The following is a 24,973-nucleotide window of genomic DNA, read 5'->3' as shown; positions in this document are numbered from 1 at the left end:
ATATGGGAGCACAGATATCCCTTAGAGGTGGCTTTCATTTCATTTCTGTATATACCAAAAAGTGAGGTTGCTGGATCAAATCATAGTTCTACATTTAAATTTTTGAGGAACTTCGAAAACCATTTTCCATGTTTTTCATACTGTTTTCTATTAAAGGCTACATCAATTTACACTCCCATCAACAGTGTACAAGGGTTCTCTTTTCTCCATATCCTTGCCAACACTTATCTTTAATTTTTTGGGTGATAGCCATTCTAACAGGTGTGAGGTGATATTTCACTGTGGTTTTGATTTGCATTTCCCTAATGATTACTGATGTTGAGCACCTTTACATATACCTTTTGGCCATTTGTATGTCTTCTTTGGAAAAATGTCTGTTCAGGTCTTTTGTCCACTTTTTAGCAGGTGGTTTCTTGTTTTTTGCTATTGAATTGAATAAATTCCTTATATATTTTGGATATTAACCCCTTGTCAGATATATGATTTGCAAATATTTTCTCCCATAGATTGTTTTGTATTTTGTTGATTGTTTCCTTTGCTGTGCAGAAATTTTTTCTTAGTTTGATGTAGTCCACTTGTTTATTTTTGCTGTTGTTGCCTGAACTTTTGGTGTCATATCAAAAAAGTCATTGCTGAGGCCAATTGATGTCAAGGAGCTTTCTCCCTATGTTTTCTTCTAGGAGTTTTACAGTTTCGGGTCTTATATTTAAAATTTTAATCTATTTTGAGGTGATTTTTGTGTATGGTATAAGAAAAGGGTTCAATTTCATTCTTTTGCATGTGGATATCCAGTTTCCTAAGCACCATTTATTGAAGAGACTATCCTTTCTCAGTGTGCATTCTTGGTGCCTTTGTTGAAAATTAGTTGACCATATTTGCTTGGGTTTATTTCTGGGTTCTCTATTCTGTTCCGTTGGCCTACATGTCTGTTTATGCATGTACCATACTATTTTGATTACTACATCTTTGTAGTGTAGTGAGAAATCAGGAAGTGTGGTACCTCCAACTCTGTTCTTCTTTCTCAACATTGCTTTGGCTATTTGGTGTCCTTTGTGAATACGAATTTTAGGGTTGTTTTTTCTGTTTCTGTGAAAAATGCCATTGGAATTTTGATAGGGACTGACTGAATTGAATCTGTATATTGCTTTGAGTAGTGTGGACAATTTAACAATATTAATTATTCCAATCCATGAACATTGGATGTCTTTTCACATGTTTGCATGTCTTACAATTTCTTTCATCAATGTTTTATATTTTTCAGTGTACAGATATTTCACTTTCTTGCTCAGATTTATCCCTCAGTATTTTACTCTTTTTTGATGCTATTGTGAATGAGGTTGTTTTCTTAATTTCTTTTTTGTTGTTGCTGGTGTCACTGAATTTCTTTTAATTTTAACGGATAATGCAGAGCAGAATTTTCAAATGGGACTCTTTGTACCTCCATTTTAGGTCAGGTCTCAAAGGCTAAGAATGATATTACAGGGCAAGTCATCCTCACTTCTAAAGTAGAATTTTAGACCACCTATGAAGGACATGTGAAGATAGAGTAGAATGGGTTCATCAGTTCTGGTCCATCATCCACCTCAAGGCTATGTAAGGGGATGAAAGCAGCCCTGGTGAGGATTTCTTTGGAGAGAGTTGGGGTGCTGTGAGTCAAGTCCCTTTTCATGGACGAGGGAAAGAAGAATATGCTCCCTTAGCTTAGTCCAAATGAAGTGTGGGTTCCAGACATCACTCAGATCTCTTGACCTGTGTGTACTGGAGTTTGGGACAAAGGGGATTAGTGCCCTACTCAGGCTAAAGAGGCTACATTGGGAGCCTATGCTTAAGTAGCAGTGCTAAATGTGCATAGAGAAGAGAGATATGGCCATACTGGGGAAAAAGAGCACTTCCCCAAACAGGAGGCCAAGGTACATGTTTTCCCAGACAAAGCAGAATGCCACAAAAAGAAATCTCACCCAGGAAAAAATACTGAGAGGAACAAAAAAGCTCCCAAGCTGACAAAGCCCCAGAAGCTAACAGGCAGGGAGGGGAGGAACGCAGGAGACCGAAAGAGAAGCATGGCCCATCAAGGGGACAGGTCAGTCACAGATTTCTGAAATCTGCCAAAGTGCCCCATGAGGTCAAGATGGCAATTTTTATTTTCCCCAGCCTTAGGGCACCTAAGTCAGATTACAGTCAGCCTGACAAGGAAGGTCTTTCCTTACCTACCCCTCCTCTTTTTCCCCCATTATATGATCTCCAAAGAGACAGTCAAGCCAACAACTAGGACTGGAGAACAGGATGGAGCCAGGAAATCTCAAAGACATCTCCCATGTCTGTCCCTTACCCACCCCCCCACCCCCACCCCGAGACATAAAAGACACAACCTCACATCCCAGGCTTCCACAGCTGAGGTAGACCCACAGTTGGTGGGAAGGAGGGAGAGGAGTTCTGAACTGAATTAACTTTTGCAATTTTGACATTACATTGACAAGCTTTTTAAATTATTGACACAAATCTGTTCTTGTGGCTGAAAGGGACCAGATAATATTTATTATATGAAAATCACCAAAAAAGCCAAGGAAAAAATTTACCTAAAATTTCTTTCAGAGGCTAGGCAGAAATTCAACAGAGCTCATTTGGACAGGGAATGATGGGGCAAAAGAAAATTATTTTTTCTAATCTACCCAGTTCAGTTTATTTATTCAACTGAAAACAGAGGTAAAATTTATTTGTAAGTTCAGGCTGCTGCTGTCATAGTGATTGAGTTCATCAAGCTCAATTGTCTAAGACTTTGCCTATTCTTATGTAAAATTAAACTTGAAAATTTAACTTATATTCTCAAATAGTAATATTTTCACTTGGCCTTCCATTCTATTGCCATAGCATTTATTGACATAACTACCCAGTCTCCTTGACAGATGTGTAATTGTACTCCATTCATTCACCTGCAGCACAAAGAGGCTTTAAACCCACAATGGCATTGACTGGAAAATTGCACTTAAAAGAATATAGGTCAGCAAATACATCTAAACACATCCAAGTCAGCCTCATCAACCCCCAATGTCAGGATAAGGTGGGTATTGACCCTCAGGTCAACGTAAAGGAGATGTGTGGTGTGAAATCTTAATTTCTACATACAACTGTTTTCCCATGGAAGGCAGATAGTTTGGGGAACATGTGCTCACTGAAGGACTAAAGGTAATGTGTATTGCTGGATTACTAGTCCAGAAAGGATCTGCAAGACTCCTTTGGGGGAAGATGACAGTAGGCAGGACAGAGCTCATCACACATCATGTGGTGTGTTCACAGACACTCAATAATTAGGAAATGAACTGAATAGGACGTCCAATAGCTTTTCCCCAGACATACCTCACCCAAAAGGGGGAAAACTGAATAAACACATACCAAGGTAAGTCAGTCATCAAGGAGGCTACCCTTGACTTATGGGTGACAGGAGTGGAAAAAATTGAGAAATTCTTTAACAACCTGTAAAGTCCGTCCCAGGTGAATGGTTGTGAGAAAGATGTAATGTCCAGAATTTCCTAGGATTCAAGGGAGAGCACTGGGGTTTTGTATGGATTCTGTACATAACTCTGGGCAATAAGAATTATAGTATAATGATGTTGAGAGGAAAAGGAGTAACGAATGGGGGAGGGTCTTTTTCTCCAATTTATTTCCAACTGAGGAAATGTCAGCCCCACTTCTGGAGGCAGCATTTCTCAGAAAGCACTGGTCCAGAGAAGGAAAGATTAATATAGGCATAGCTGTCATATTGACCTTTTCATAGCAGCAATACCAGCTTCACACTAGAAGGGATTTATTCAATGTCTAACGACATTTATTGAGCACCCGTCATGTACTCTCAGAGGCAGTAAGACTTGGGCTTTGCAGCTGACTGTTTAGGTTGTTTCACTTTCTGCACGACTTTGGGCAAGTTAATTAACCTCTTTGTGCTTCAGTATCTTCATCTGTAAAATGGGGATAATGACAGTACTTATACCATTGTGTTTTGGGGAGGGTTAAATGAGATAATACATTTACTAGTTTAGAATAGTGCCAGGCACATCAGAGGCACTCAAGTATTAACAAACATTGTTAACATTATTGCTCAGTACTATAATACAATCATGGCAGTTGGTAAAAATTTTTAGGTAATAACTAGAAAAAGAAAACCTGGAAAGCCCTTGTGTGATAGTTTTATAAAAATATTTTATTTATTCCTCCACATTTAGGCAGACAACCCTGCTGAGGCTTCTGTCACACACAGAACTCTCAATTTCTACATATGCCCATTCTAGTTCAGACCATTATCACTTTTAATCTATATCATCTGGTCGTCATCATTTGGTCTTCTGTTTTACTTACATTTTTTATATACTCAAAAAGCCATAGTGGATGTTTGTTGATGTTCAGACCGCAGATCGAATCCATAGCCTATTAACCTAAGCTCACCTCCACCTGGTTCCACCTCACCTAAGCAACTTGCAGCCCCCTTCCCAACAAGCACTGCCAGCACTCATCCTGCTTGTCTTCCTAGGTCCTGCATGCATTTTATTTTATGTCTTTGCTCAAGACCATTATGTGAAGATCTGTCTCTCACCTTTCTTCTATTTGAGTCTATATTTCTTTCCAGACCCCCTGTGCAACTTTCCTGATTCTACTCTCCATGACCCCAGAACTCATTTACTTTTCTTAATTTTCGGTGCCTGGATACATATGATAAAGGCAGAAATGATCAGACAGCAACAGAGGTGTCCTGACCCTTGAAGACAGGTACGGCATGACCAGAGAAGGTGTCAGAAGTTGCTATCACAAACAAATCACATAGCCTTCTCATTGCCTTGCAGAGTCTCTCTGGGACCCCCCTCTTCACTTTAGAATATCCAGATCTACAAATGATCTAATCTGCTTCCCCTGTATTTGTGTTGGACTAATCTCATCTAATTCCAGGTTGATCTCCCACCCATTTCTGACAGGCTTTCTCATAAATTAGTGGTTTCATTGCATCCCCTGTGGAACTACTTCCTTCAGTCTGTACCCTTCCTCTCTGATTCCCCCCACTCGCCAAGGATCAGGTGTGCTCACCTGGAGAGCTGGCCAATGGTTAGAATCAGACTGGATATGGTATTTCACTCAAAGCTTCCAGGAGTAGAAAGATCCAGACTGTAAGGATTATCTAAGTTTTTAGAGAGAGCTTAATATCAAAAGTAAATGCCATAAGGTCCAAGAGTTGTACACAAAAATAGGAGGCAAAGCCAAAAGGTCTGTGGCATGGTAGCCAGTGAAATGGGAGGCTAGGCAAGCGGGTCTGGCTAGATCGTAAACTCTGTGCAGCAGGGGGCCTGCCTGTCTCATTCATTACTGTATACCAGCGCCTCAAAAATTCCTCGCTCGTTGTCAGCACTTGGTGTTTGTTGAATGAAAGAAGGTCTTGGATGACTGCTACAGTCTGGGCTGGTGTTTCTGAGGCTATGCTCTCTGAGGTTTCTGAGGTTCTGCTCTCTGAGGCTACGTAGTCTAGAGGCAATTCATGGCCAGTGCGTTAGAAGGCACAGGGCTCTGCTCAGGGCAATGGAAGGTTGGAGTTACGCCAGTACCGTCTCATCCTAGATTTGTCTGGGGTCTCTATGGCTCCATGCAGGCTTGTCTCATCTCACCACTTAGCTTGTCAGCCTCCTGTCTTTTTCTAGGACAGTGCTGCGAATGCAGCTGGCACTCAGAAAACACCAGTTAGTTCAGGTTGAATTGAGCTGGGCTTCCCTGTGTAACTCTTGAAGTTGGCTGTGAGTTATAAGGTTCCATTGTTTCCATTACTTTCTACATTTGTTTCAAGAATATCCTTTCATTGAGGAAAAAAAAGAATATGAATTGGATGTTTGCAGCAAGATCTGTAGCTTAATAATTATGACTGAATTATATAGTTCACTACATCTTAGAATTTAGAACAAAACCATAGCCTTTTGAAGTTGGTTTCCATGACATGTTCCACCCCATTTCCTTTCTTAAAAGAACACAAGGGCGAATCCTACCAGCTTCTGAGGCAGCTAGTCATCATGTGATTTCACAATTACCCTCCAGATTGCCAGGATGAGATTTAGATTTTTCAGTTGTAATTCAGTGTTATTCTAAGCAAATAAGTTTCACTTAGATATAAGCAGCCATTGATTTAACATCTTTTTTTGACATATAAAAATCAGACTGAAAATTATCCCAAACATTATCTTGTTACTATCTTGACAGAGGTCCAGATTTTGTAAAGTGAGAAATATTATTATACCTGAGCCTGGAACTAAAACAGGGTTTCTCAACCTCAGCACTATTGACATTTTGGACCTGATAATTCTTTGTCCTGTCATATGTTGTAGCATCCTCAGCCTCCACGTAACAGATGCTAGGAGCACCGTCCCTTCCCCCATTTTGGCAACCAAAAATGTCCCCAGACACTGCACATGTCCCTGGGAGGGGGGCGGAGGCAAAATCACCCTGGTGAGAACCATTGATCTAAAACAGTCCTGAGGTCCAGTGTAATGGGGCCTTATTTTTAAGGAGGTCTTTTGATTCTCCAGAAATTTCCAAACTGTATCACCTTAGTATCATAGCAGATCAGGTAGCAGTTTTTCTGCTTTTAAACAAATACATTTATTTGACTGTGCTCTTTCAACCTCTCTAATACTAGTGCTATATTAGATTGTAGACTCTTTGAAGATAACAAATGTCCTTTCCTTTTTCTTGAATTTCTTCACAGAAATAAAAATGGTGTTTGAAATGATGGAACAATTTAGTATATGTCAACTAACCCCACAGAAAACTGAGCTAGAAGAAATTCATTTGTGCTTTCAATTAGCAGAATGGATACGCCATGACAGCATGATTCTTTTTTTCTCTTTTGTTCACTGTTGTATTTCTAGCACCTAGAAGAGCACCTGGTACATAGGAAGTGCTCAATAAACATTTGGTGAATGAATTGTGTCACTTCCCTTCTAAAAAAATGTTTAATGAGGTCCCTCCCATCTCTTAAGGTATAACATTTAGAATCCTTAGACTGGGTCTGAAGGCTCTCTTTATTCTGCAGTTTCCAATCTTCATCCCTGCTTCTCTGCTACACAATCCCACTCCTCTGACCCGACTTTACTTACTAAAATTTTCTCAAATCCCCATGAATATCTTCACCAATGCACAACAGCTCATTTTGTTCTCTTTGTTTAAAATGGTTTTTCAAGCTCTTAATAGTCAAATACATACAATACATACTTCAAGGGTCAGCTTATTTCATCTCTCTCTGTAACGCTTCCTGACTCCACGAACTCATAGGCACCCTTCCATACTCAAAACTTAAGACTTCTTGGTCCGTATCTCTCCCTGAGCATTTTAATTCTATAAAACACTGCACCTTTCACCTTACTATTCGGACTTATTTTCATATGTGCATGTCATCTCTCTCCAAGTACAAGGCAACCTTTTAGAAGGCAGAAACAAATTATCATCTTTTTTTGACACCATGCAGTCTATTAAATGATATCTACATAGTGAAGGAACATTATTCTCATTTATTCTTTTTCATTCATTTATTCAACTAATATTTTTGCATGCCTACTCTGTGCTAAGCGTGCGTGAGGAAGCAACATAAATATGGTCCCTGTCCTCATGAAGTGTTTAGACCATTTGGAGAAAACATGGCATCTAATGTTTTGAGAACTAGATTTATAGTCAGAAGACTTTGGTGTGAATACTACTTTGCCACTTATTAGTTATGTGGTCATTTAAGCTCTCAGCATCTCAGTGTCCCCATCTGGAAAATGGAAACGGTAATGCTTACTCTGTCTACCTCTCTTAATAGAGAATATCAAACCACATTGAATTTTAGGTGCAAACGTCTTCTAAGTGATAGGATGTGGTTGTTTTAATTTGTCCACAAATTCTTTGACACTTTTTCCTTCAAGAAGTGGAGCCCAATTCTCTGCCTCTTGGGTGTAAGCTGGACTTAGTGACTTGCTTTTAACAGATAGAATATAGCAAAAGTAATGGTGTGCAATTTTGCAGACTGGGTCATAAAAAGGGAGGGTGGTTTTTGTCTTGGTGACTCTATTCTTTGAATTACTTGGTCTGGGGGAAGACAGCTGCCATATTGTGAGGCTGAGACTTCCTGCCAACGTGTTCAAGTTTGGAAGCAGAGCCCTCACTCAGCTCCAGTCAAGCCTTCAGATGACAGGAGCTCCAACCAACAGCTTGACTACAACCTCATGGAGGAACCTGAGCCAACCACTCAGCTAAGCTGCTCCTGCCTCATGTAAAACCACGTGAGACAATATATGTGTTATAAGTAATTAACTTTTGTTTGGGTAATTTGTTATACAGCAGTGGATAGGTAATACGTAGAGTACAGTACTAAAGAGACTTAAGGTATTAATGTTGAATATGCTAATATTTGTTGAATGAAGAATATCATAATTTACTATGGTTTATTGCTGAATGATGAGTTAAAAGTGGAAGAAGAAGAAGCATAAAAAAAGAAAATTACAAAGCCTTAAGAACTAGGAAACAATCAGATGGATGTAAAACTTCTGTTGGGTGATTTGCAGGCATTTCTCATCCTGCCACATGCTTCATTTTCTGAGAAATATCAACCTGTGACAGTGACTTCAGGCTATATGCTAAAGGCTACAGGCTATATTGTTCATTCCTGCTGACTGCTTTGTCTTATTCCATTTTCAGTTCTCATTTTGAGCTAAAATTGATAGTTTAATTAAATAAGAAATAAAAAGCATACTTCTACTCTATGTAGAACATCCTTTTCTGTGTTAGAGAAAGTCACCTTGGCTCTTTGTTAAACAAAAAGGCCATAGATATGGAAATTTATGATTTGTTTGCATCACTGCCAACTTCTGAAAGTCACTGCTATCCCTTTGCCACAGTAACACTGACCCAGCCTGAACTCCATTATTAATAATGCCACTAGGAGGCTGAATTCAAGTCCACACCAGTCAACACCAGTCAGCCACTAGGAGGCTGAATTCAAGTCCACACCAGTCAACACCAGTCAGCCACTAGGAGGCTGAATTCAAGTCCACACCAGTCAACTTTGTCAAAATTAATATGAACCAGAACAAATTTAAATTTAAAACTATCTACCCACCTCTGGCCCACAGGATCCCCATTTACAACCAATTTCTTAAACACCCTACTGAGAACATAGTTGTGGAGGAGAACTGTCAATTTATTAACTTATTTAATAATAAATACAGAACTTAAATTTCTCATTGAAGATTTATTGACCCTGATTTTGCCAGGTCTTCAAGTGAAGGACTTTGGAAACTGTGCTAATTCATTTAATCCATGAGAATAGTACTTAACATATTTACCTGAAATGCCATAGGCAAGAACAGGGCATGAATCATACAAATTTTCTGAAAATTTTTCCTTTATCAACCTACTTAGTTAAAGGATTAATAGCTCATGGGAAGTAAAACAGTATGAAAACATCCTTACTTGTAGGAGATATGCTGTTGGCTGGAGAAGGCTGGATGCCACGGGTAGATCCTGTAGCATCAAGCAGAGAATCTGTTGGAGGGTTCACTGAGCCTGGAAGGATTAAATAGACATGGGTAATGAACAAAATATTGTGATACGAAGATAAAGTATTAACTTAGTTCCCCCCAAACCTTTACTTATTCATCTAACAAATTATTATTGATTAAAAACCATCATTACTGCCCTGCTATGGGCAAGGCAGTGGAATTTAATGGTGGATGACAAAGACATGGAGCTTTCTTTAAAGAGCATACAGCCTAGAAAATAGATAGGTAGCCAGGCACTGTGTTTAGTGCTGTGACAGCAGAAGTGCAGGGTGCCACGAGAATGCAAAGGAGGGGCACCAACCAGCACTGAGAGGTCAGGGAAAGCTTCCTGGAGAAAGAGACATTTAACCAAAACCTGGTAAAACAATTACTGCAGCTAATGCTTTGAGGTATTTGGAAAGTAACCATACAGTTTACATATCCATAAACCCACAAATTTTTTTATTCCTAAGAGTAGAAACAATGATACAGCTCTCCAATGGGACACAACATCAATAAACCTAAGACTGATGGTATTATTGTGCTCTTTCTAAAATTTCTATTTTTTTCATAAAACTTTTATTTGGCTATAGCTTTTCTCTCTCTGTGTGCGTGGGGTGTCTGGGATGAAAGAGAGGCTGGAATACGTTGTTTTACTTATCACATTATACATTCACGTCATTTCCTTAATAAGTCTCCATTATTGTACTGTAAAATAATCCTATTAGCATTTTAAAACAATTTAAAAATGTAAGAAGGACCTATTGACTTTAGGAATATGTGGATTAAATATAATTAAATGATTTCCAGGCTCGGGGATTTTGTGATTTTTCTAGATACCATGGCATTGGGTACAGTATAACACATCTGATGAGCTGTATCAATTATTTGGACATTTAATTAGAAATTATACTATTGTTCCTATTCTTTAATTTACTTTAAGGAATAAGTATATACAATTTAAGCTATGTCACTTGATAGCACATAGCGCATTGGAAGGAATTTGTTTTTGTGATCTAAATGCATCTATGTTTTATTCTCATTGGTAGTTTGTTATTGCTATTGGATATAAGTAGTACTCACAGCTGGCTGTGACTTGCTATCATAAATGATTCCTTGCTATTAATCTCTGAGGAGGTTGGGGGGTACTTATATGGAGAGTATGTGAATAGGTCAGCAGAATGACTATTCTCTTCCCCTTATGCCATCTGGGACAAGTTTGAACTCTTCAGCATGACACACAAATCTGATCATGATTTAATCCCGCATTACACTCCTATCTTCATTTCCTGATGCTGACTATTATCTTTTACATCTCTTTAAAATCACACCCTCAGGACTTCCCTGGTGGCGCGGTGGTTATGAATCCGCCTGCCAATGCAGGGGACATGGGTTCAAGCCCTGGGCCGGGAAGATCCCACATGTCATGGAGCAGCTAAGCCCATGCGCCACAACTACTGAGCCTGCACTCTAGAGCCCACGAGCCACAACTACTGAGCCCGTGAGCCACAACTACTGAGCCTACACGCCACAACTACTGAAGCCCGTGCACCTAGAGCCCGTGCTGTGCAACAAGAGAAGCCACTGCAATGAGAAGTCTGTGCACCACAATGAAGAGTAGCCCCCCTGCTCAGTGCAACTAGACAAAGCCCACACACAGCAACAAAGACCCAACTCAGCCAAAAATAAATAAATACATTTAAAAAATAATACACCCTCAATCCAACAGGTAATATTTCAATCCAATTTACCAAACACAATGTTCTCCATGACTTCTTGATGTTTGTGCTTACTGTTTCCTAATACTTTCCCATCCCAAACTTCCTACTATGTACCTCTCAGACTTGAAGAATCCTAGGGATCTCTGTGATGCACTCATAGCTCTTAATGTTTGCCCTAGCGAAGGCCTCATTACTTCATCACTACACCTCTCAAGAGAAGTAATTGTTTTGTTTCTCACTGTATTTCCAGTTCCTGGCAAATGCAAGTGGATGAATTGAATGTATACAGATTTCTTCTTAACATTCAAAGAACAAAGATCAGCTTTAAGTACATACGTGACTGCTGGTGCATCATCTTCCAAAGTAGTAACCTTAATGAGATGGAACAGGCCTGGAAAAATAATGCCTAGGTGTTTTTCTCTGCAGATTGATTAGAATAGAGGTTGGCAGACTACGGCTAGGTGAAATCCCACTCACTGCCTATGTTTGTAAGTAAAGTTTTATTGAAACACAGCCATGCCCATTTGTTTATGTACTGTCTACGGCTGCTTTTGTACTACAACGGCAGAGCTGAATAATTGTGGTAGAGACCATATGGTCCACAAAGCATAAAATACTCACTATCTGGCAGATTAAAATCAGAAAATGTTTGCCAACTCCTAGAACAGAAGTTGTTGATAGGTTATGCTCAATCCTAGATTTCCAAAATGGGAAAGAAGCATTTAGTTTTCATTTGTTGAATATTTCTACTTTAAGATATTATTTTGCCATGTTTCGTCACCAAATGTCTTTGTAAACTGAGGGCTTCTTGGTACATACAACCTCAGAGTGCATTAGGACGTTATTGCAAGATTTGCATTTTGAGATGAATCCTTTGCTCTGTGACAGAAGTGAGGCACAGCTTCACTGAGGCCATAAAGAGCCCTTTTAGTTTCAGACTGGCCTATAAAGGAGAAACTCTGTCTTGGTCAAAACAAAACTAAGAGGGTATAGTACTCCATCCGCTCACAAGTGTGTCTGTTCTGCACAGGACTGGCAGGGCTCTCAGGACCACCTTCATGGGCAGCAGTGGCCATGTGTTTGTCCCACAGGCAGCTGGGTCAATTCTAGAGCTTCTTCAGAGCTTGAATCAGCCATTAGCTGGTCCACCCAGAAATGAACTGAACCCCGTGGTTTGCTAGGTCCTTGCTTGTCAAAATGTGGCCCATAGCATCTCTTAGGATCTTGTTAGAAATGCAGGATCTCAGGCCCTGCCCCTCCCAACCCCTCAACTTACTGAGTCAAAATCTGCTTTTTAACAAGAACCATAGGTGATCTGTATGTATAGTAAAGTCCTTTATTGATACTCTCAGTAGTCCCGGGATCAGTCATGGGTATGAGGGAAATCATAAAACCAGAAGTATTTTTCTGGCATACGTTACCTTAATATTCAGTGGTCCTCTCATCCCACTATCAAACTATCCATTTTTAATCCTCTCTCCACATCCCAAAACACACATACACACTCTCACACACACACTGAACCACTCATCAACCCTTAGCTCTCTTTGTATCCCAAAGGTCTTGATCTCGACAGTTACAGTTAGAAATCTATTTAATCAACAAGACAGGCAGAATATTACCCACCTCAGGAGGTATCTGAACTCAACTCTTTTTTTCTTTTTATAAATTTATTTTATTTATTTTATTTTTGGCTGCGTTGGGTCTTCGTTGCTGCACACGGGCTTTCTCTAGTTGCGGCGAGCACGGGCTACTCTTCTTTGTGGTGTGTAGGCTTCTCATTGAGGTGGCTTCTCTTGTTGCGGAGCACGGGCTCTAGGTGCATGGGGTCCAGAGCGCAGGCTCAGTAGTTGTGGCGCATGGGCTTAGTTGCTCCGCAGCATGTGGGATCTTCCCGGACCAGGGCTCGAACCCATGTCTCCTGCATTGGCAGGTGGATTCTTAACCACTGCGCCACCAGGAAGCCCCTGCACTCAACTCTTGAACTGAAAGAAACAAACTATTCCCTCTACCCCCAAAAAAACAAAACAACTCTTCGTATATGCCAAAACATTGACTCCTCCACGCTACAATATTAGACATTCTGACAGACTTGGTTGGCATGATAGGATATTTTTAGAAAGAGCTTATTTTAAAGTTACTGTTGAATCATGACAATTCTTCAGGCCCTGGTACTCGAATAGCTGCCTGACGAGCCACCTTCACCTTGACCCCTTCCCCTTTCTGAGTTTTCTAGAATAAGAATCACTGAGCACTTGAATGTCCCGAGAGACAGGTGGGTAGGTAGGGAAAGAAGCACCTCAGAGGGCTGTTACCTTGCAGCCTTCCAACATTGTTACTCTTTTCTGGGAACAAAAGAGAGCAAAACGTCCTCGCCTTCTCTCCCTAAATCTCCTTTTTGTTCTGTAATAGTCTTAGAATTTCTCTACTTTAGCACTAAGAGACAGATTTTTCTCCTGCATTTTCATGTCAATATCTGTCCCACAAGGCAATGACGCTTGCACAAGGCATCAGAACTTTACTCCAGAGTTTATAAAGCATCCAGCAGTACTACTGCAGGCAGAAAGCATGTTAGGAAGTAAATGTTTAAGAACTTACAACAAATAGGAAAATAGGACATGGCAGTGCTATTGCTTTGCAGAGCCTCAACTATATCTTCTAAATCATTCAAAAGACAAATGTCAGAATATGAGCAGAATATAAGCTATAATTTTGGGAAACCGAACTGTTTAAGATTTACTGTCTTTAATATTTGATCGTAAAGGATAAAGACTCATTTGACAATTTTAAATTGCCTAAAATTATACTAGATCAGGGCTGTCCTGTAAAATTGAAATTATGGTGTGCTTTGAGTATCAGAATCAGTGCTCTTCCTTCTTACCTTAAAGAATATTCACTACTTTCTGATCTTAAGACAAAATACAGTTCAAGAGAATGAGAAGGAAAGCCTGGAAGAAAATGTTTGCAAAAGATATATCTGATAAAGAACTGTTACCAAAATATACACAGAATTCTTAAAACTTAACAATAAGGAAACAAACAACCTGATTTAAAAATGGGCCAGATGGACTTCCCTCATGGCGTAGTGGTTAAGAATCCACCTGCCAATGCAGGGGACACGGGTTTGAGCCCTGGTCCGGGAAGATCCCACACGCTGCAGAGCAACTAAGCCCGTGCACCACAACTACTGAGCCTGCGCTCTAGAGCCCCCAGGAGCCACAGTTACTGAGCCTGTGTACCACAATTACTGAAGCCCGCACGCCTAGAGACTGTGTTCCGCAACGAGAGATGCCACCACAATGAGAAGCCCGCACGCTGCAATAAAGAGTAGCCCCCACACGCCGCAACGAAGAGTAGCCCCTGCACGCCGCAACTTAGAGAAAGCCTGCACACAGCAACGAAGATCCAACACAGCCAAAAATAAATAAGTTTTTTAAAAAGTTAAAAAAAAATAAAAATGGGCCAGAGACAGATATCTCACCAAAGAAAGTATACAGTTGGCAAATAAGCATATAAAAACATGCTCCACATCATATGTCATCAGAGAACACAAATTGAAACAACAATGAAATACTGCTACACCTATTAGAATGGCTGAAATCCAGAATATTGACAGTACAAAATGCTGGCAAGGATGTGGAGGAATAGGAACTCTCATTCATTGCTGGTGGGAATTCAAAATGGTACAGCCACTTTGGAAAACATTTTCTTGGTTTCTTATAAATCTAAACATACTCTTACCATACAATCTAGCAATTGTGCTCCTTCGTATTTACTCAAAGGAGTTGAAAATGCATGCCCCACAAAAACCTGCATATGAATGTTTATAGAAGCTTTATTTTTAATTGTCAAAACTTGGAAGCAAACAAGATGTCCTTCTGTGGATGAATGGATACATAAACTGTAGTATACGCATCCAGTGGAATGTTATTCAGTGCTGAAAAATAAATCTATCAAGCCATGAAAAGACATGGAGGAAACTTAAATGCATATTACTAAGTGAGAGAAGTCAATTTTAGGACAGTGAAATTTTAGGGCTGTAGGACCTAACCTAATGATGAGTACATCGTTTGCCTAAATCTGTAGAATGTACAACACCAAGAGGAAACCCTAAAGTAAACTAAGGACTTTGGGTGATTGCTATGTGTCAGCGTAGCTTCATCAGTGGTGACAAATGCACCATTCTGGTGAGTGATGTTGATAATGAGGGAGAGGATGCATGTTGTGGGGAGAGGGTATATGAGAAATCTCTGTACCTTCCTCTTAATTTTGCTGTGAATCTAAAACTGCTCTAAAAAATAAAGTCTTTAAACAATAACAAAAAAAACAAGAACCAGTCTTAACATCATAAAATATTGTTTTTTCAAACGTGGCTCTGTCTATGATGGGAACAGGATTCTCCTTAGGAATTTGAGGTTAACTGTTTTTTAGCTCATGTCCTTAGATTCGGCCAAAGCTACTGGTGAATCTATGTGAGAACCAGTTACCTTTACACTGTTCCAAGACTGCAGCCCTAACCTTGTACAGTCTTCTGGAAAGGAGGTGCACTTATTTCTGAGGGAATTAGGCTAAGTTGAGTATGGATATTTCATGACCTTTTCTGAATGATGAACTCAAAATTCACAGAATGATGTGAACGGGCGTGGTTGCAGGCTTGCAGGGATCATGCTAGTGTCCTCATGTCTGAATGGCACCTGTTTCTGCATAACAGGGATGGGTTTACACAGCAACATACCCCATCCAAAGCTCGCAGGAACCAGCTAACAGCATTGGTAACAGGGCTGGGAAGGACCCAATATGCAGACTGCAGCCTTGAAACAAAGGGAAACTCTTTCCCTCATAAATTATTCTGGTTTTTATAAGTATGTTATGAACTACAATATCTCTGAAAATAGGAAGGTGGTAAAAGATGTTAATGGTTCTGCAGAGTCATAATAATGACTTGCAAATCTGTTCAAGTTTTATAGGTATTACTTTACTGTTACATAGGCATATTTGACAGTTGTCATTATGCACTTCTATTTTCTATAGACAATCTGTCGTCACTGTATTTGTTGAGATATTTGTTCACATCTTTTATGTAGTAAATCTTTATTGTTTGATCTGGTTCAGAGTAATGAATATTCTGGTTAATCTAATGTTGTAATAGTAGAATGATCCCACATATAAATTTTCAAGTCATAAAAATCCTCCGTGTCAGATTTTGTGCTTCAAGTCTAGGGATACTAAAATTGTTATAACAGCAGAGGTTGGCATAACACTGTAAATCAACTATACTTCAATAAAAAGAAAATAAAATCATTATATCTCATACATGGTTTATCCATTCCTAAGTATTAGAATTATATATCCTATACATAAATGAATGTTTTTATAGACTCTGAAGTAATTTTAGGGTTTTAAAAACTCTCTTGATCATCAGTATGTTAGTGTTAATTTTCATTATATTGTAGATTAACAAAAATGCTAGTTTAGAGTTATTATTAATGGAATTTGAATTAAAAAATTGCTGTATTCACCAGAAATTCTTAGAAACAGGAATCAACTATTTTTTATTTGAAGAAATTCTTTTCAGTAGAGTTCCTTTAGTCAAAAAATGTCCATTACTTTGAAATCTAATAATTTTGAGTTGTGTAGAGAGAGTTTTCAGAGATTAAAATATCATGGAAATACTCAGTATTCTATTCATTTCAGTTAGAAATGTTCTGAACTTATGGCAGTCTTGGCCACCCCTTGTTGATCTCATTAAATAGACAACTCACCCAAGGAAAACGTGATCTTTTCGGATGAGCTATCCCACACTTTGTTTCCAGGGACTGGAGACACAGCCATACACCAGATGGTCAGGTTGTTTGATTGGGCTGGTTTATTATCATACACACTTGTCAAAACAGACTTCAGTTCCCCAAATCCTCCTTTGTCTTTTCTCTTTTCATTAGTATGTGTATTTCTACAAGGCAGATAAGCATAAGGTTAGTCCCCAACGTTTTCCATATGAGCCATACAACGATGCCAAGGTATGGCTAGAGGCAGTGTGGTTTATGGTGATACAGAATCTAAAGTGGTCAAACCACAGCTTCTTTGCAGCGAGCGTTTGTGCGGAAGGCCTGGAATTAACCTGAACTCTTTTGTTCAAGCTCCTGCATGGCATCGATCCATGGTCAAGGTATGAAATGTATTGATTAAAAGTGCTGCTCTATTTGTAACCATGGGTCTAGTGGGTCTAGGGACAAGTTTTCCCAGCTCATCAGCATTGCTTATTGATAACAGTGAGATTGATGATTCGCCCCTGGCCTAGGCGAGAACCTGGGAGGACTCTCCTGTCGAGTGTGAGTAGTAGCAGGAATATGCCTGAGTGACCAGGAAAATATAAAACCACCTCAGCTGAGACTCCATTTTGGGCTCCCCACTTTGAGTGCTGTAAATGTATACATGGGAAGCGTATCCTTACTTTAAGAATATTGCTGCTAGATTATATCCTTTTCCTGAATTAAGCTGTAGACTTCTAACACTGTCACTCTGGGTCCTGCAAGTCTTCTTTAGAAATATTAACTGCCACTGTTAGTACCACCTCCAAATAGCATACATGGTAGCAGAAAATGAATGTGAAACTCTCCATCCCTGGAGGCCAGAACTTTGTCTCACAGCTTCTTGACACTGAGGGTTCTAAATGCCAGTTCTGAAGTTATCACTTGCCAAAATAATAACTAAATGCAGTTGTGTGCGGTAAAATTCTGGCCATACCTCCTGGCCTCAAGGTTGGAAGGGTAATGGGCACATCAAACCACAGCTTATTTAACAGAACATATCTATAATGACCCTTAAAAGATATTTGCAGGATTGCATCCTGTCATTATCGTGGGTGAATTGTTTTTAAAGTGATCTAATAACAAAACCAGTAATAGTCTCAAAATGAATCAAGTGGGTCAATACAATCATTCATCAACGTAAACTTAAAATTTTATCAATTAAAGATCACAGTGCAGCAAGAGCTACATGACTCAGTGACTGTTGAAAATATACTGAGCTCTGAGGCAAAATGACTCAGGAGAAAGGAGAAGGGCTGCTGTCCCAGGCAGGAGACAGCTGGGATTGTTCTGGCAGAGGTGGCCATGTTTACCACCTATGAGAGTATCGCTTTGTATGTTCTCACCTGAGCTTGTCTTGACGTGTGTCCTGCTCCAGGAACTTCTAATCCTCTTGGTAAACATGTTCCTTGCCATGGAGCCAAGTCCTTTATGTACACTTCCTCCAAACCTCCTCACCCCCAAACCACCCAGATCCTTGCAAGAAAAAGTAGAAACTATTTGTTTATTGGTTTAAAGCAGTGATGCTAAGTTCACTGAACTAACTGAAATGATTAATTCATGTAGGTTGAATTAAACTTGTTGGCACTCATATAAAAGATTTGCATTTACTGACAGTTAAATACAACGTTAGTGTTTATATACGAATTGACCAAGTCAAATATATTTCTTATATTCTGGGAAATGTTACCTCCCAACCCCTTGGAGGAGCTAGATGAGGTATCAGAAAATGGCATTTGGTAGGCAAGATGATGTTTTTCTTGGAATGAGAATTGCTCTTAAATGCCAAGATCAACTTGGGCAGTGGCAACTTCTGTTGTGCTTTGTTTTCTTTCTTTGCCAAACCCACTTCCATTGACTGATTTCCTTACCTTCTCTTTCACCTTGAGGGAAGCTTTTCTCTATAAACCATGTAAGATTTGCTGTGGGAAATACATTCTTCAGTGAGCAGGTAAATATTTTCTGGAGGTGGTGAAAGGCAGAATACAGAAAGAATTACTTGCCAATTCAGAAGAAACTGAATTGATACCCCTTATATCTCCACCAAGCCTCAAACAAGGCAAATTGGCACAAAATCATTTTCTCCACTTTTAACAAGGCAGTGTTTACCTGTAAGAGGTTTAAAGAGTGAACTATAAACAGGCAATCTCCTATACAGATGTTATAAATTAATGGTTAGAATTTAAGGTCAATTTAAGAAGAATCTAGGACTATACTAATGTTGCAAGTCTGGATTCTGGGTTCTGAAAAGGAAAATTACATCCCTACATAGGCAGAACAAAACTGTATAAATGGAAACCAAAGAATAGAAAGAAGAAGCTATAACAGGCAGCGGCCAGAGAAGAATATTCTGTTAGACTGAAAGCTAAAAGAGAGCCAGACTTCTGTTGCTTTCGTTCCCCAAATAATGTAAAGTACTATTTGTAGCAACAATTACAGGAACCATTTAATATAAACATCTCACTTTTGACTTGTAAAGAGTTTTCCTAATTAATTTTTTATTTTATCATCTAAACAATCCTATGGGCTAGATAGGACCCACCCTATTATTGCCATTTGACAGATGGGGAAATCAAGGCACAGAATCACAGAATGGTTAAAAGGAGAAGAATGTAGTTGATGGCACAATTGGAAGAGTTACCTTAATCCCAGTCCAAGACATTTCCTGGTAAAACACGCTGTATTGAAATAAGAAAGAAGTAGAAGAAGAGGTAGCTTACGTTACAAAACCTGGGAGCTTAGAGGAGGGTTAGTTATGTTTTATTTTCAACACTGTTTGTTCTTTGTAAGATGGTGGTTTTTTCAAGAGCCTGGTGAACATATCCGATAAGACTTATTAGATCTTCATTATTTTATCTGAGACGCTGCAAAATTATAATCCCACTTTTAGCTACCTGTTTTCTCATCCAGAGATATGTGTGTTTTACATATGACCAGCCCTAGTTCTTAGTTCTCAAATATTTTTCATTGATGAACATGAATATTGATGAATATGCTAGTTAACTAGTAAAGAACAATTAACTATATTTAATGCTCGGTGTGCCAATTTCCCCACAGGATAGTGATGCCCAAAGAGTCTGGTCTTGAGCAGAACTGAGAAACCAAACCTAAGGATACTAAGTCCCATCTTTCTGGTGAGATCCCACTGAGGAGCAGTTGAACATCCCCCAGAACATCACATCATGGCAAAAACCCTAAGGAAATCATGAGACTTTCAGAGGAGGTCATCTGTTGTATCCAAAATGGTAGTAGCAAACACTGCAGCCCCAGCTTTCCTACCCATTCAGCACTTGCCAATGGGATGCAGGCACGTGACGGGAATGCAGCTCCATGAAATTATGTCTCTTTCTGTCCTAAAAGTAAAACCAGGTCCCCTGAATTGTATTCTTAATAAGTAAAGAGAATTCAGTTTATTTAATCCAATAAAGTGCCAAAGATTGGCATTGATCTCCAGGTCGTCCATGTAAGAGTTATAGGAAAAAAATGTCTTTTAAAAGTTGTAAAAGTTTGTATTAATGCCCATACCTTTAACCCCTCTCATGGTTCATTTTCTCCATGCTCATTCAACCCACCAAAAGATGAGGATATGGTCATATCAGGAACAAGTAGGGGTTCCATTATTTCATAAAGGCAACTGGCTCACTGAAGAAATTTCTTGTCAATTTAATAAAAATATCAAAAAGATTTAACTCTTGTAGATTCTCTGAATTCAGATTTCATGGAATGCTTCAGATTTCATATATTCTATACGAGCTCCAGACAGTGTTCCAAGATTTTGTTTAGGGATATGGTTGTCCCAAAACTCCTTTAGTCTCCAAAATTGAAAAGCTTCAGACTAAACTAGTTCAAATTGAAGTCAAACGTATTATGAAATGTCAAGCACATATGGTTTTGCTGAGAAAGCAGAGCTGTATTTCCAAACAATTAAGAGAAAAACATGCTAAATTTGGAAAAAAAATGAAGTAAATATGAACAAGAGTTTACGTACACATACATATATGTGAGAGTACATATATTACTCTGCTGAGAAGTCAAAATCATTCACTCACTCAGTGTGTCTATTGCATTCATGAAACAAGTAAATTATTGGTTTCTCCAGCACATTATTCTAAGTACATATGGAATAAGTAAGCAGTAGCACAAAGAATTCTGCAGTAAGTGTCAAAAAGTATTTGGAGAGTTCTGTGGGAGTACAGAGAAGGATGAAATCTGGAAATAACTTAGCGGGCACAGTTATATTTTGTGGACAGGCAAGAGTTGGGCCTGGATCCTACAGGTGAAAAGTAGTGGGGGATTCACAAAGATGGGCAGATGGAATGGTTCATGGGCTTGGGAGTGAGGTGGGGATGTTGTCCTGGAAGGAGAGGTTGGAGCAGGATAAAACTGATGAGTCAGGAAAAATGAATCCAAATCTGGCTGTAAGACTGATCATTCCCTTATTTCCACAGATGAAATACTGAAATGGTGACCATTTGTAAATTATCCCATATTCAGTTTGCTTAAGTTTGGACAGAACCTTTTCCAAAGGACTTTTCACAGAATCAGTTTGAAAATAGCTGTTTAGTCTAGAAAGAGAAAACCTAAAAAAAGAAAAAAAGAAAAGAGTTTCCCTATTTGTTTACCAGCTCTTCATTTCTATTTGGGGTCTCTCCATGCCCCACACATTTGCTTTTCACTTGAAATTTGACTTTCAGTCTCTACATGTTTTCTACTCTACCATTTCTATATTTTCTTCTATAACTCAAAATTTTTTTCTCCCATGGACACCTTCTTTAAAATGTGCCTGTCTCCTCTTGGTAGGTCTTCCTTCCTAAATCTATCTATCTATCTATCTACCTATCTGAAATACATATTTTTTGCTTAAGTTGATTATACCTTTATTTCATTCCAATTGAGAGTAGAAGCCAACATATTTCAGCTTTTCCAATTCTAGTTACATAATATAATAAAAAGCAACCCCAAATTTGCTATATTTCTCTAAATTGGGGGGGGGAGTGCTTTCACTTAATCTTCCCCTTTCTGCAAGTTCTCTGGCTTTTCTACTGACTGTATTTACAACATCAATAGTTTCCAACCAAAAATGGAGACTCATGGTCTGACAATTGGACAAAATATTTGAAACCACAGATATTCTTGAGGCATGTGGTTTTTCTGCCTGTATGTCACCCATTCCCCCTCTTAAATCTCCTTCTTTGCTTGACAGGTGATCTAGTCTTCTGGAAACAGAACTAAGACTTGTAGGTGCTCAACTTACTGTTTTACTACATGATATTTGCCAGGGACAACTTTCTTCAGTGGTGGAGGGGGGCGGAGAAAAGTTTTGCATTTGTTGCAGAAAAACCCTACAGGCAGGGACACACCCACTTGGAAACCAGGCTTCCCTGGAAGTGGGAGGGAACAGGAACTGGAGGTGCCCTCCTCCCAGGGATAGGAGTCAGCTAACAGCCTTCTAAGGCAGCAGGAGTGCTCACCCTGCACCGGAGCCATCAGAGACCAGTCCAGAGCCTTGCTTGCCTGTTAAGTACCCACTTGTGGCTGGGAGGTGCTTCCTAACTGTTCAAGGTTGCAAAGCTTAACGAATAAGCTCTCAATCACTTAAGAAATGACCCAAGAAAGGAGAGAGAAGTCAGGCTGTTTTTAACATATACTACAATTTTCCCTTTGTTTATTTATTCTTAAAATGAGGTACCTCTTAAAATAAGCCAAACACCTGGACTAAGTTGCTGTCAGGAAGTTCTCATCAGCTGTTGGCTTTGCAGGCGATGGTGCCTGGGAAGGTGGAGGATGGTGAGCTGCTTGCCGAGGACACCCAGGCACAACCAGGTCTGTGGAGATTCGCTCCACCTCTCTCTCCTTCGGGCATGCCAGCTCCTCCCACTGAAAACAGCTAAGCCTGCTGTGTGGACTTCCTAGAATCCCAGCCCCAGAGGGACCTCCCTAGGGACAAGCTAACCTCACATTGAGAACTTTATTTCCCAGACCCTGGCAGACTTTGTAGCCTCCGGACAGCCTGCTGCATCCGTTCTGAGGAAACGCGAGTCTCCGACATCAGCATCTGTCTATGCTTCGCTTCTACCCACGCTGAGGGAGACCCAGTGAGGCCCCAGCCCTGGGGCTCCTGAACAGCCTGAACCCTGAGGCTTCTCCTCCTGCTTCCAGAACGCATTGGATCGATCGCCAGGAGCACAGAAACAGCGGAAGCAGCCAGGAGGAGAATCAAGAGAGAAACCTAAAATGTTCAATATTCAAAAACACCCGTGTTGCTGGTTGATGTAGAGAACACTGAGCTCACTCAAGAGCTTTGTATTTGTTGCACTAATTTGTTTTGTCTTCTGGGCCAGCCAAGGAGGGATCAGTATGTATCCAGGTCATGGAGGGAATGTACAGGAGGGCCTCCGGGCCATTTTGCTTGGCTCTGATGCACCCTTACTCTCCAGTGAAGCAGAAAGGGAACATCACACCACCCAGGTGTGGCCGGCCTTTGACCATTATTGCAAATCCCCAAGTCACCACAGTCCCTTGCCAAGTACACTTTTAGCCTTAGAGATTTTTGGAAAGGAAAGCTGTAAAGAAGAGACAGGATGAGGCGGGAAGAGGAGGAAGGAGAGGGAACCAGGATAAAGGCAAAAGGGGACTTAGAAGTGAAGGAGGACGAGATCAGTGAGACGGGAGGACCGGTCGGCCCTTTTGCGGGTACCACACCCACCCCGATGCCCCACAACAAGGGGACTTGGTTTTCCGAGGCCTGGGAGTATTTCCCCCTGGCCCCTGCCTGTGCTGGACACCACCCCAACCCATACACCACCTGCCGCCTGTGTGGCGGGCAGGTGGGACGTGGCCCTGGGGTTAACGTGGGCACCACAGCCCTGTGGAAGCATCTGAAAAGCATGCACAAAGAGGAGCTGGAGAAGGGTGGCCATGGTCAGGCCGGGCAGTGCCAGGCCCCCAGGCTTCAAGGGCCGCAGCTCCCCACAGGCATTGAGGGCGACTGGGCCAGGATCCTGGAGCAGGCCAGCCAAAGAAAAAAGGAGGCACTTAGGAGGGAGAGGGCAGTGGAAAGGAGAGAGCGAGCCCTGGACGAGGTGGAAAGGGCCATCCTGGAGATGAGGCGGAAGGTGAGGGCTGAGAAGAAGGCCTGCCAGAGGGAAAAAGACAGCCCACAGCAGCTTATCCCTTCCATTTTGTTTAAACGGGGCTTGGGGGATTCTATTCTGAGAACACTGACTTCAGACCCGCAGCAAAGAAGGCCATTTTAGTTCCAGCTCTAGTATATAGCAAAGTGGCTTAGTGGGATTTTGTTTTTAACAGAAAGAGAGCATAGTGTGGTTAATCTCAGCAGGTCTGAATTGGCCAAATGCTTGTCTATAAGGTTCCTTAGAGCTGTATTCACCAAAAGTTTAAAACATACTAACTAAAGAGAAATGTCGGTTCGCCACCATGGGTATTGTGGGTTATTTGGGAGCAGAATGTACCAGCCTGTCAGCACTGATGAGTGAAAATAATGGGATTTATGCCTAGCACTTGGTTTTGGTGGAATTGAAGGTTTTGATGGTTGAGGCTGGTTGGGTGGCTGGAATATGCCTATGCGACCAGCTCACTCTTGAGAGCCCACCATGAACACAGATTAGGCTTCCTGGGAGAGAGGTGTTTGCACACATGCTGGTGTTGATTTGAGAACTGGATACAAAGCTTGTTCTGTGGGACCCAGCAGTGGAAGGACAAAGAAACCTGAGCCTGAGATCTCCAGACCCTTCTGATGTATATCTTTCTCCCATCATTGCCGTGCTTATATTAAAGCTGTTTCATCAATATAGCCTGTCTGAATCCTGTAAGTCTCTCTCACAATCTAACACATAAGTAATTAATGCATAATTAGCACAGAGAAAAGTAAAGACTTTTCAACTCA

The 24,973-nt window shown here is 40.4% G+C and overlaps 2 protein-coding genes across 2 annotated transcripts in view; one reads left to right on the top strand and one right to left on the bottom strand.

Annotated features, from left to right (window-relative positions):
* CD96 (CD96 molecule) overlaps positions 1-24,973 on the bottom strand; it is an 86,094-nt gene that overhangs the window by 27,429 nt on the left and 33,692 nt on the right. Inside the window, 3 exon segments of the mRNA XM_060010133.1 lie at positions 9,450-9,564; positions 17,023-17,210; positions 18,917-19,029. Coding sequence (XP_059866116.1) covers positions 9,450-9,564; positions 17,023-17,210; positions 18,917-19,029 — 416 coding nt within the window.
* On the top strand, positions 23,649-24,256 carry ZBED2 (zinc finger BED-type containing 2). The gene is given in 2 exon segments (XM_060009878.1): positions 23,649-24,219; positions 24,222-24,256. Coding segments are annotated over 2 exon segments (606 nt in total).

This window comes from Delphinus delphis, chromosome 4, assembly GCF_949987515.2.
Source record: "Delphinus delphis chromosome 4, mDelDel1.2, whole genome shotgun sequence".
Lineage (NCBI taxonomy): Eukaryota > Metazoa > Chordata > Mammalia > Artiodactyla > Delphinidae > Delphinus > Delphinus delphis.
The sequence above is the reverse complement of the archived record's forward strand: the minus strand, read 5'-3'. Positions and strand labels throughout refer to the sequence as shown.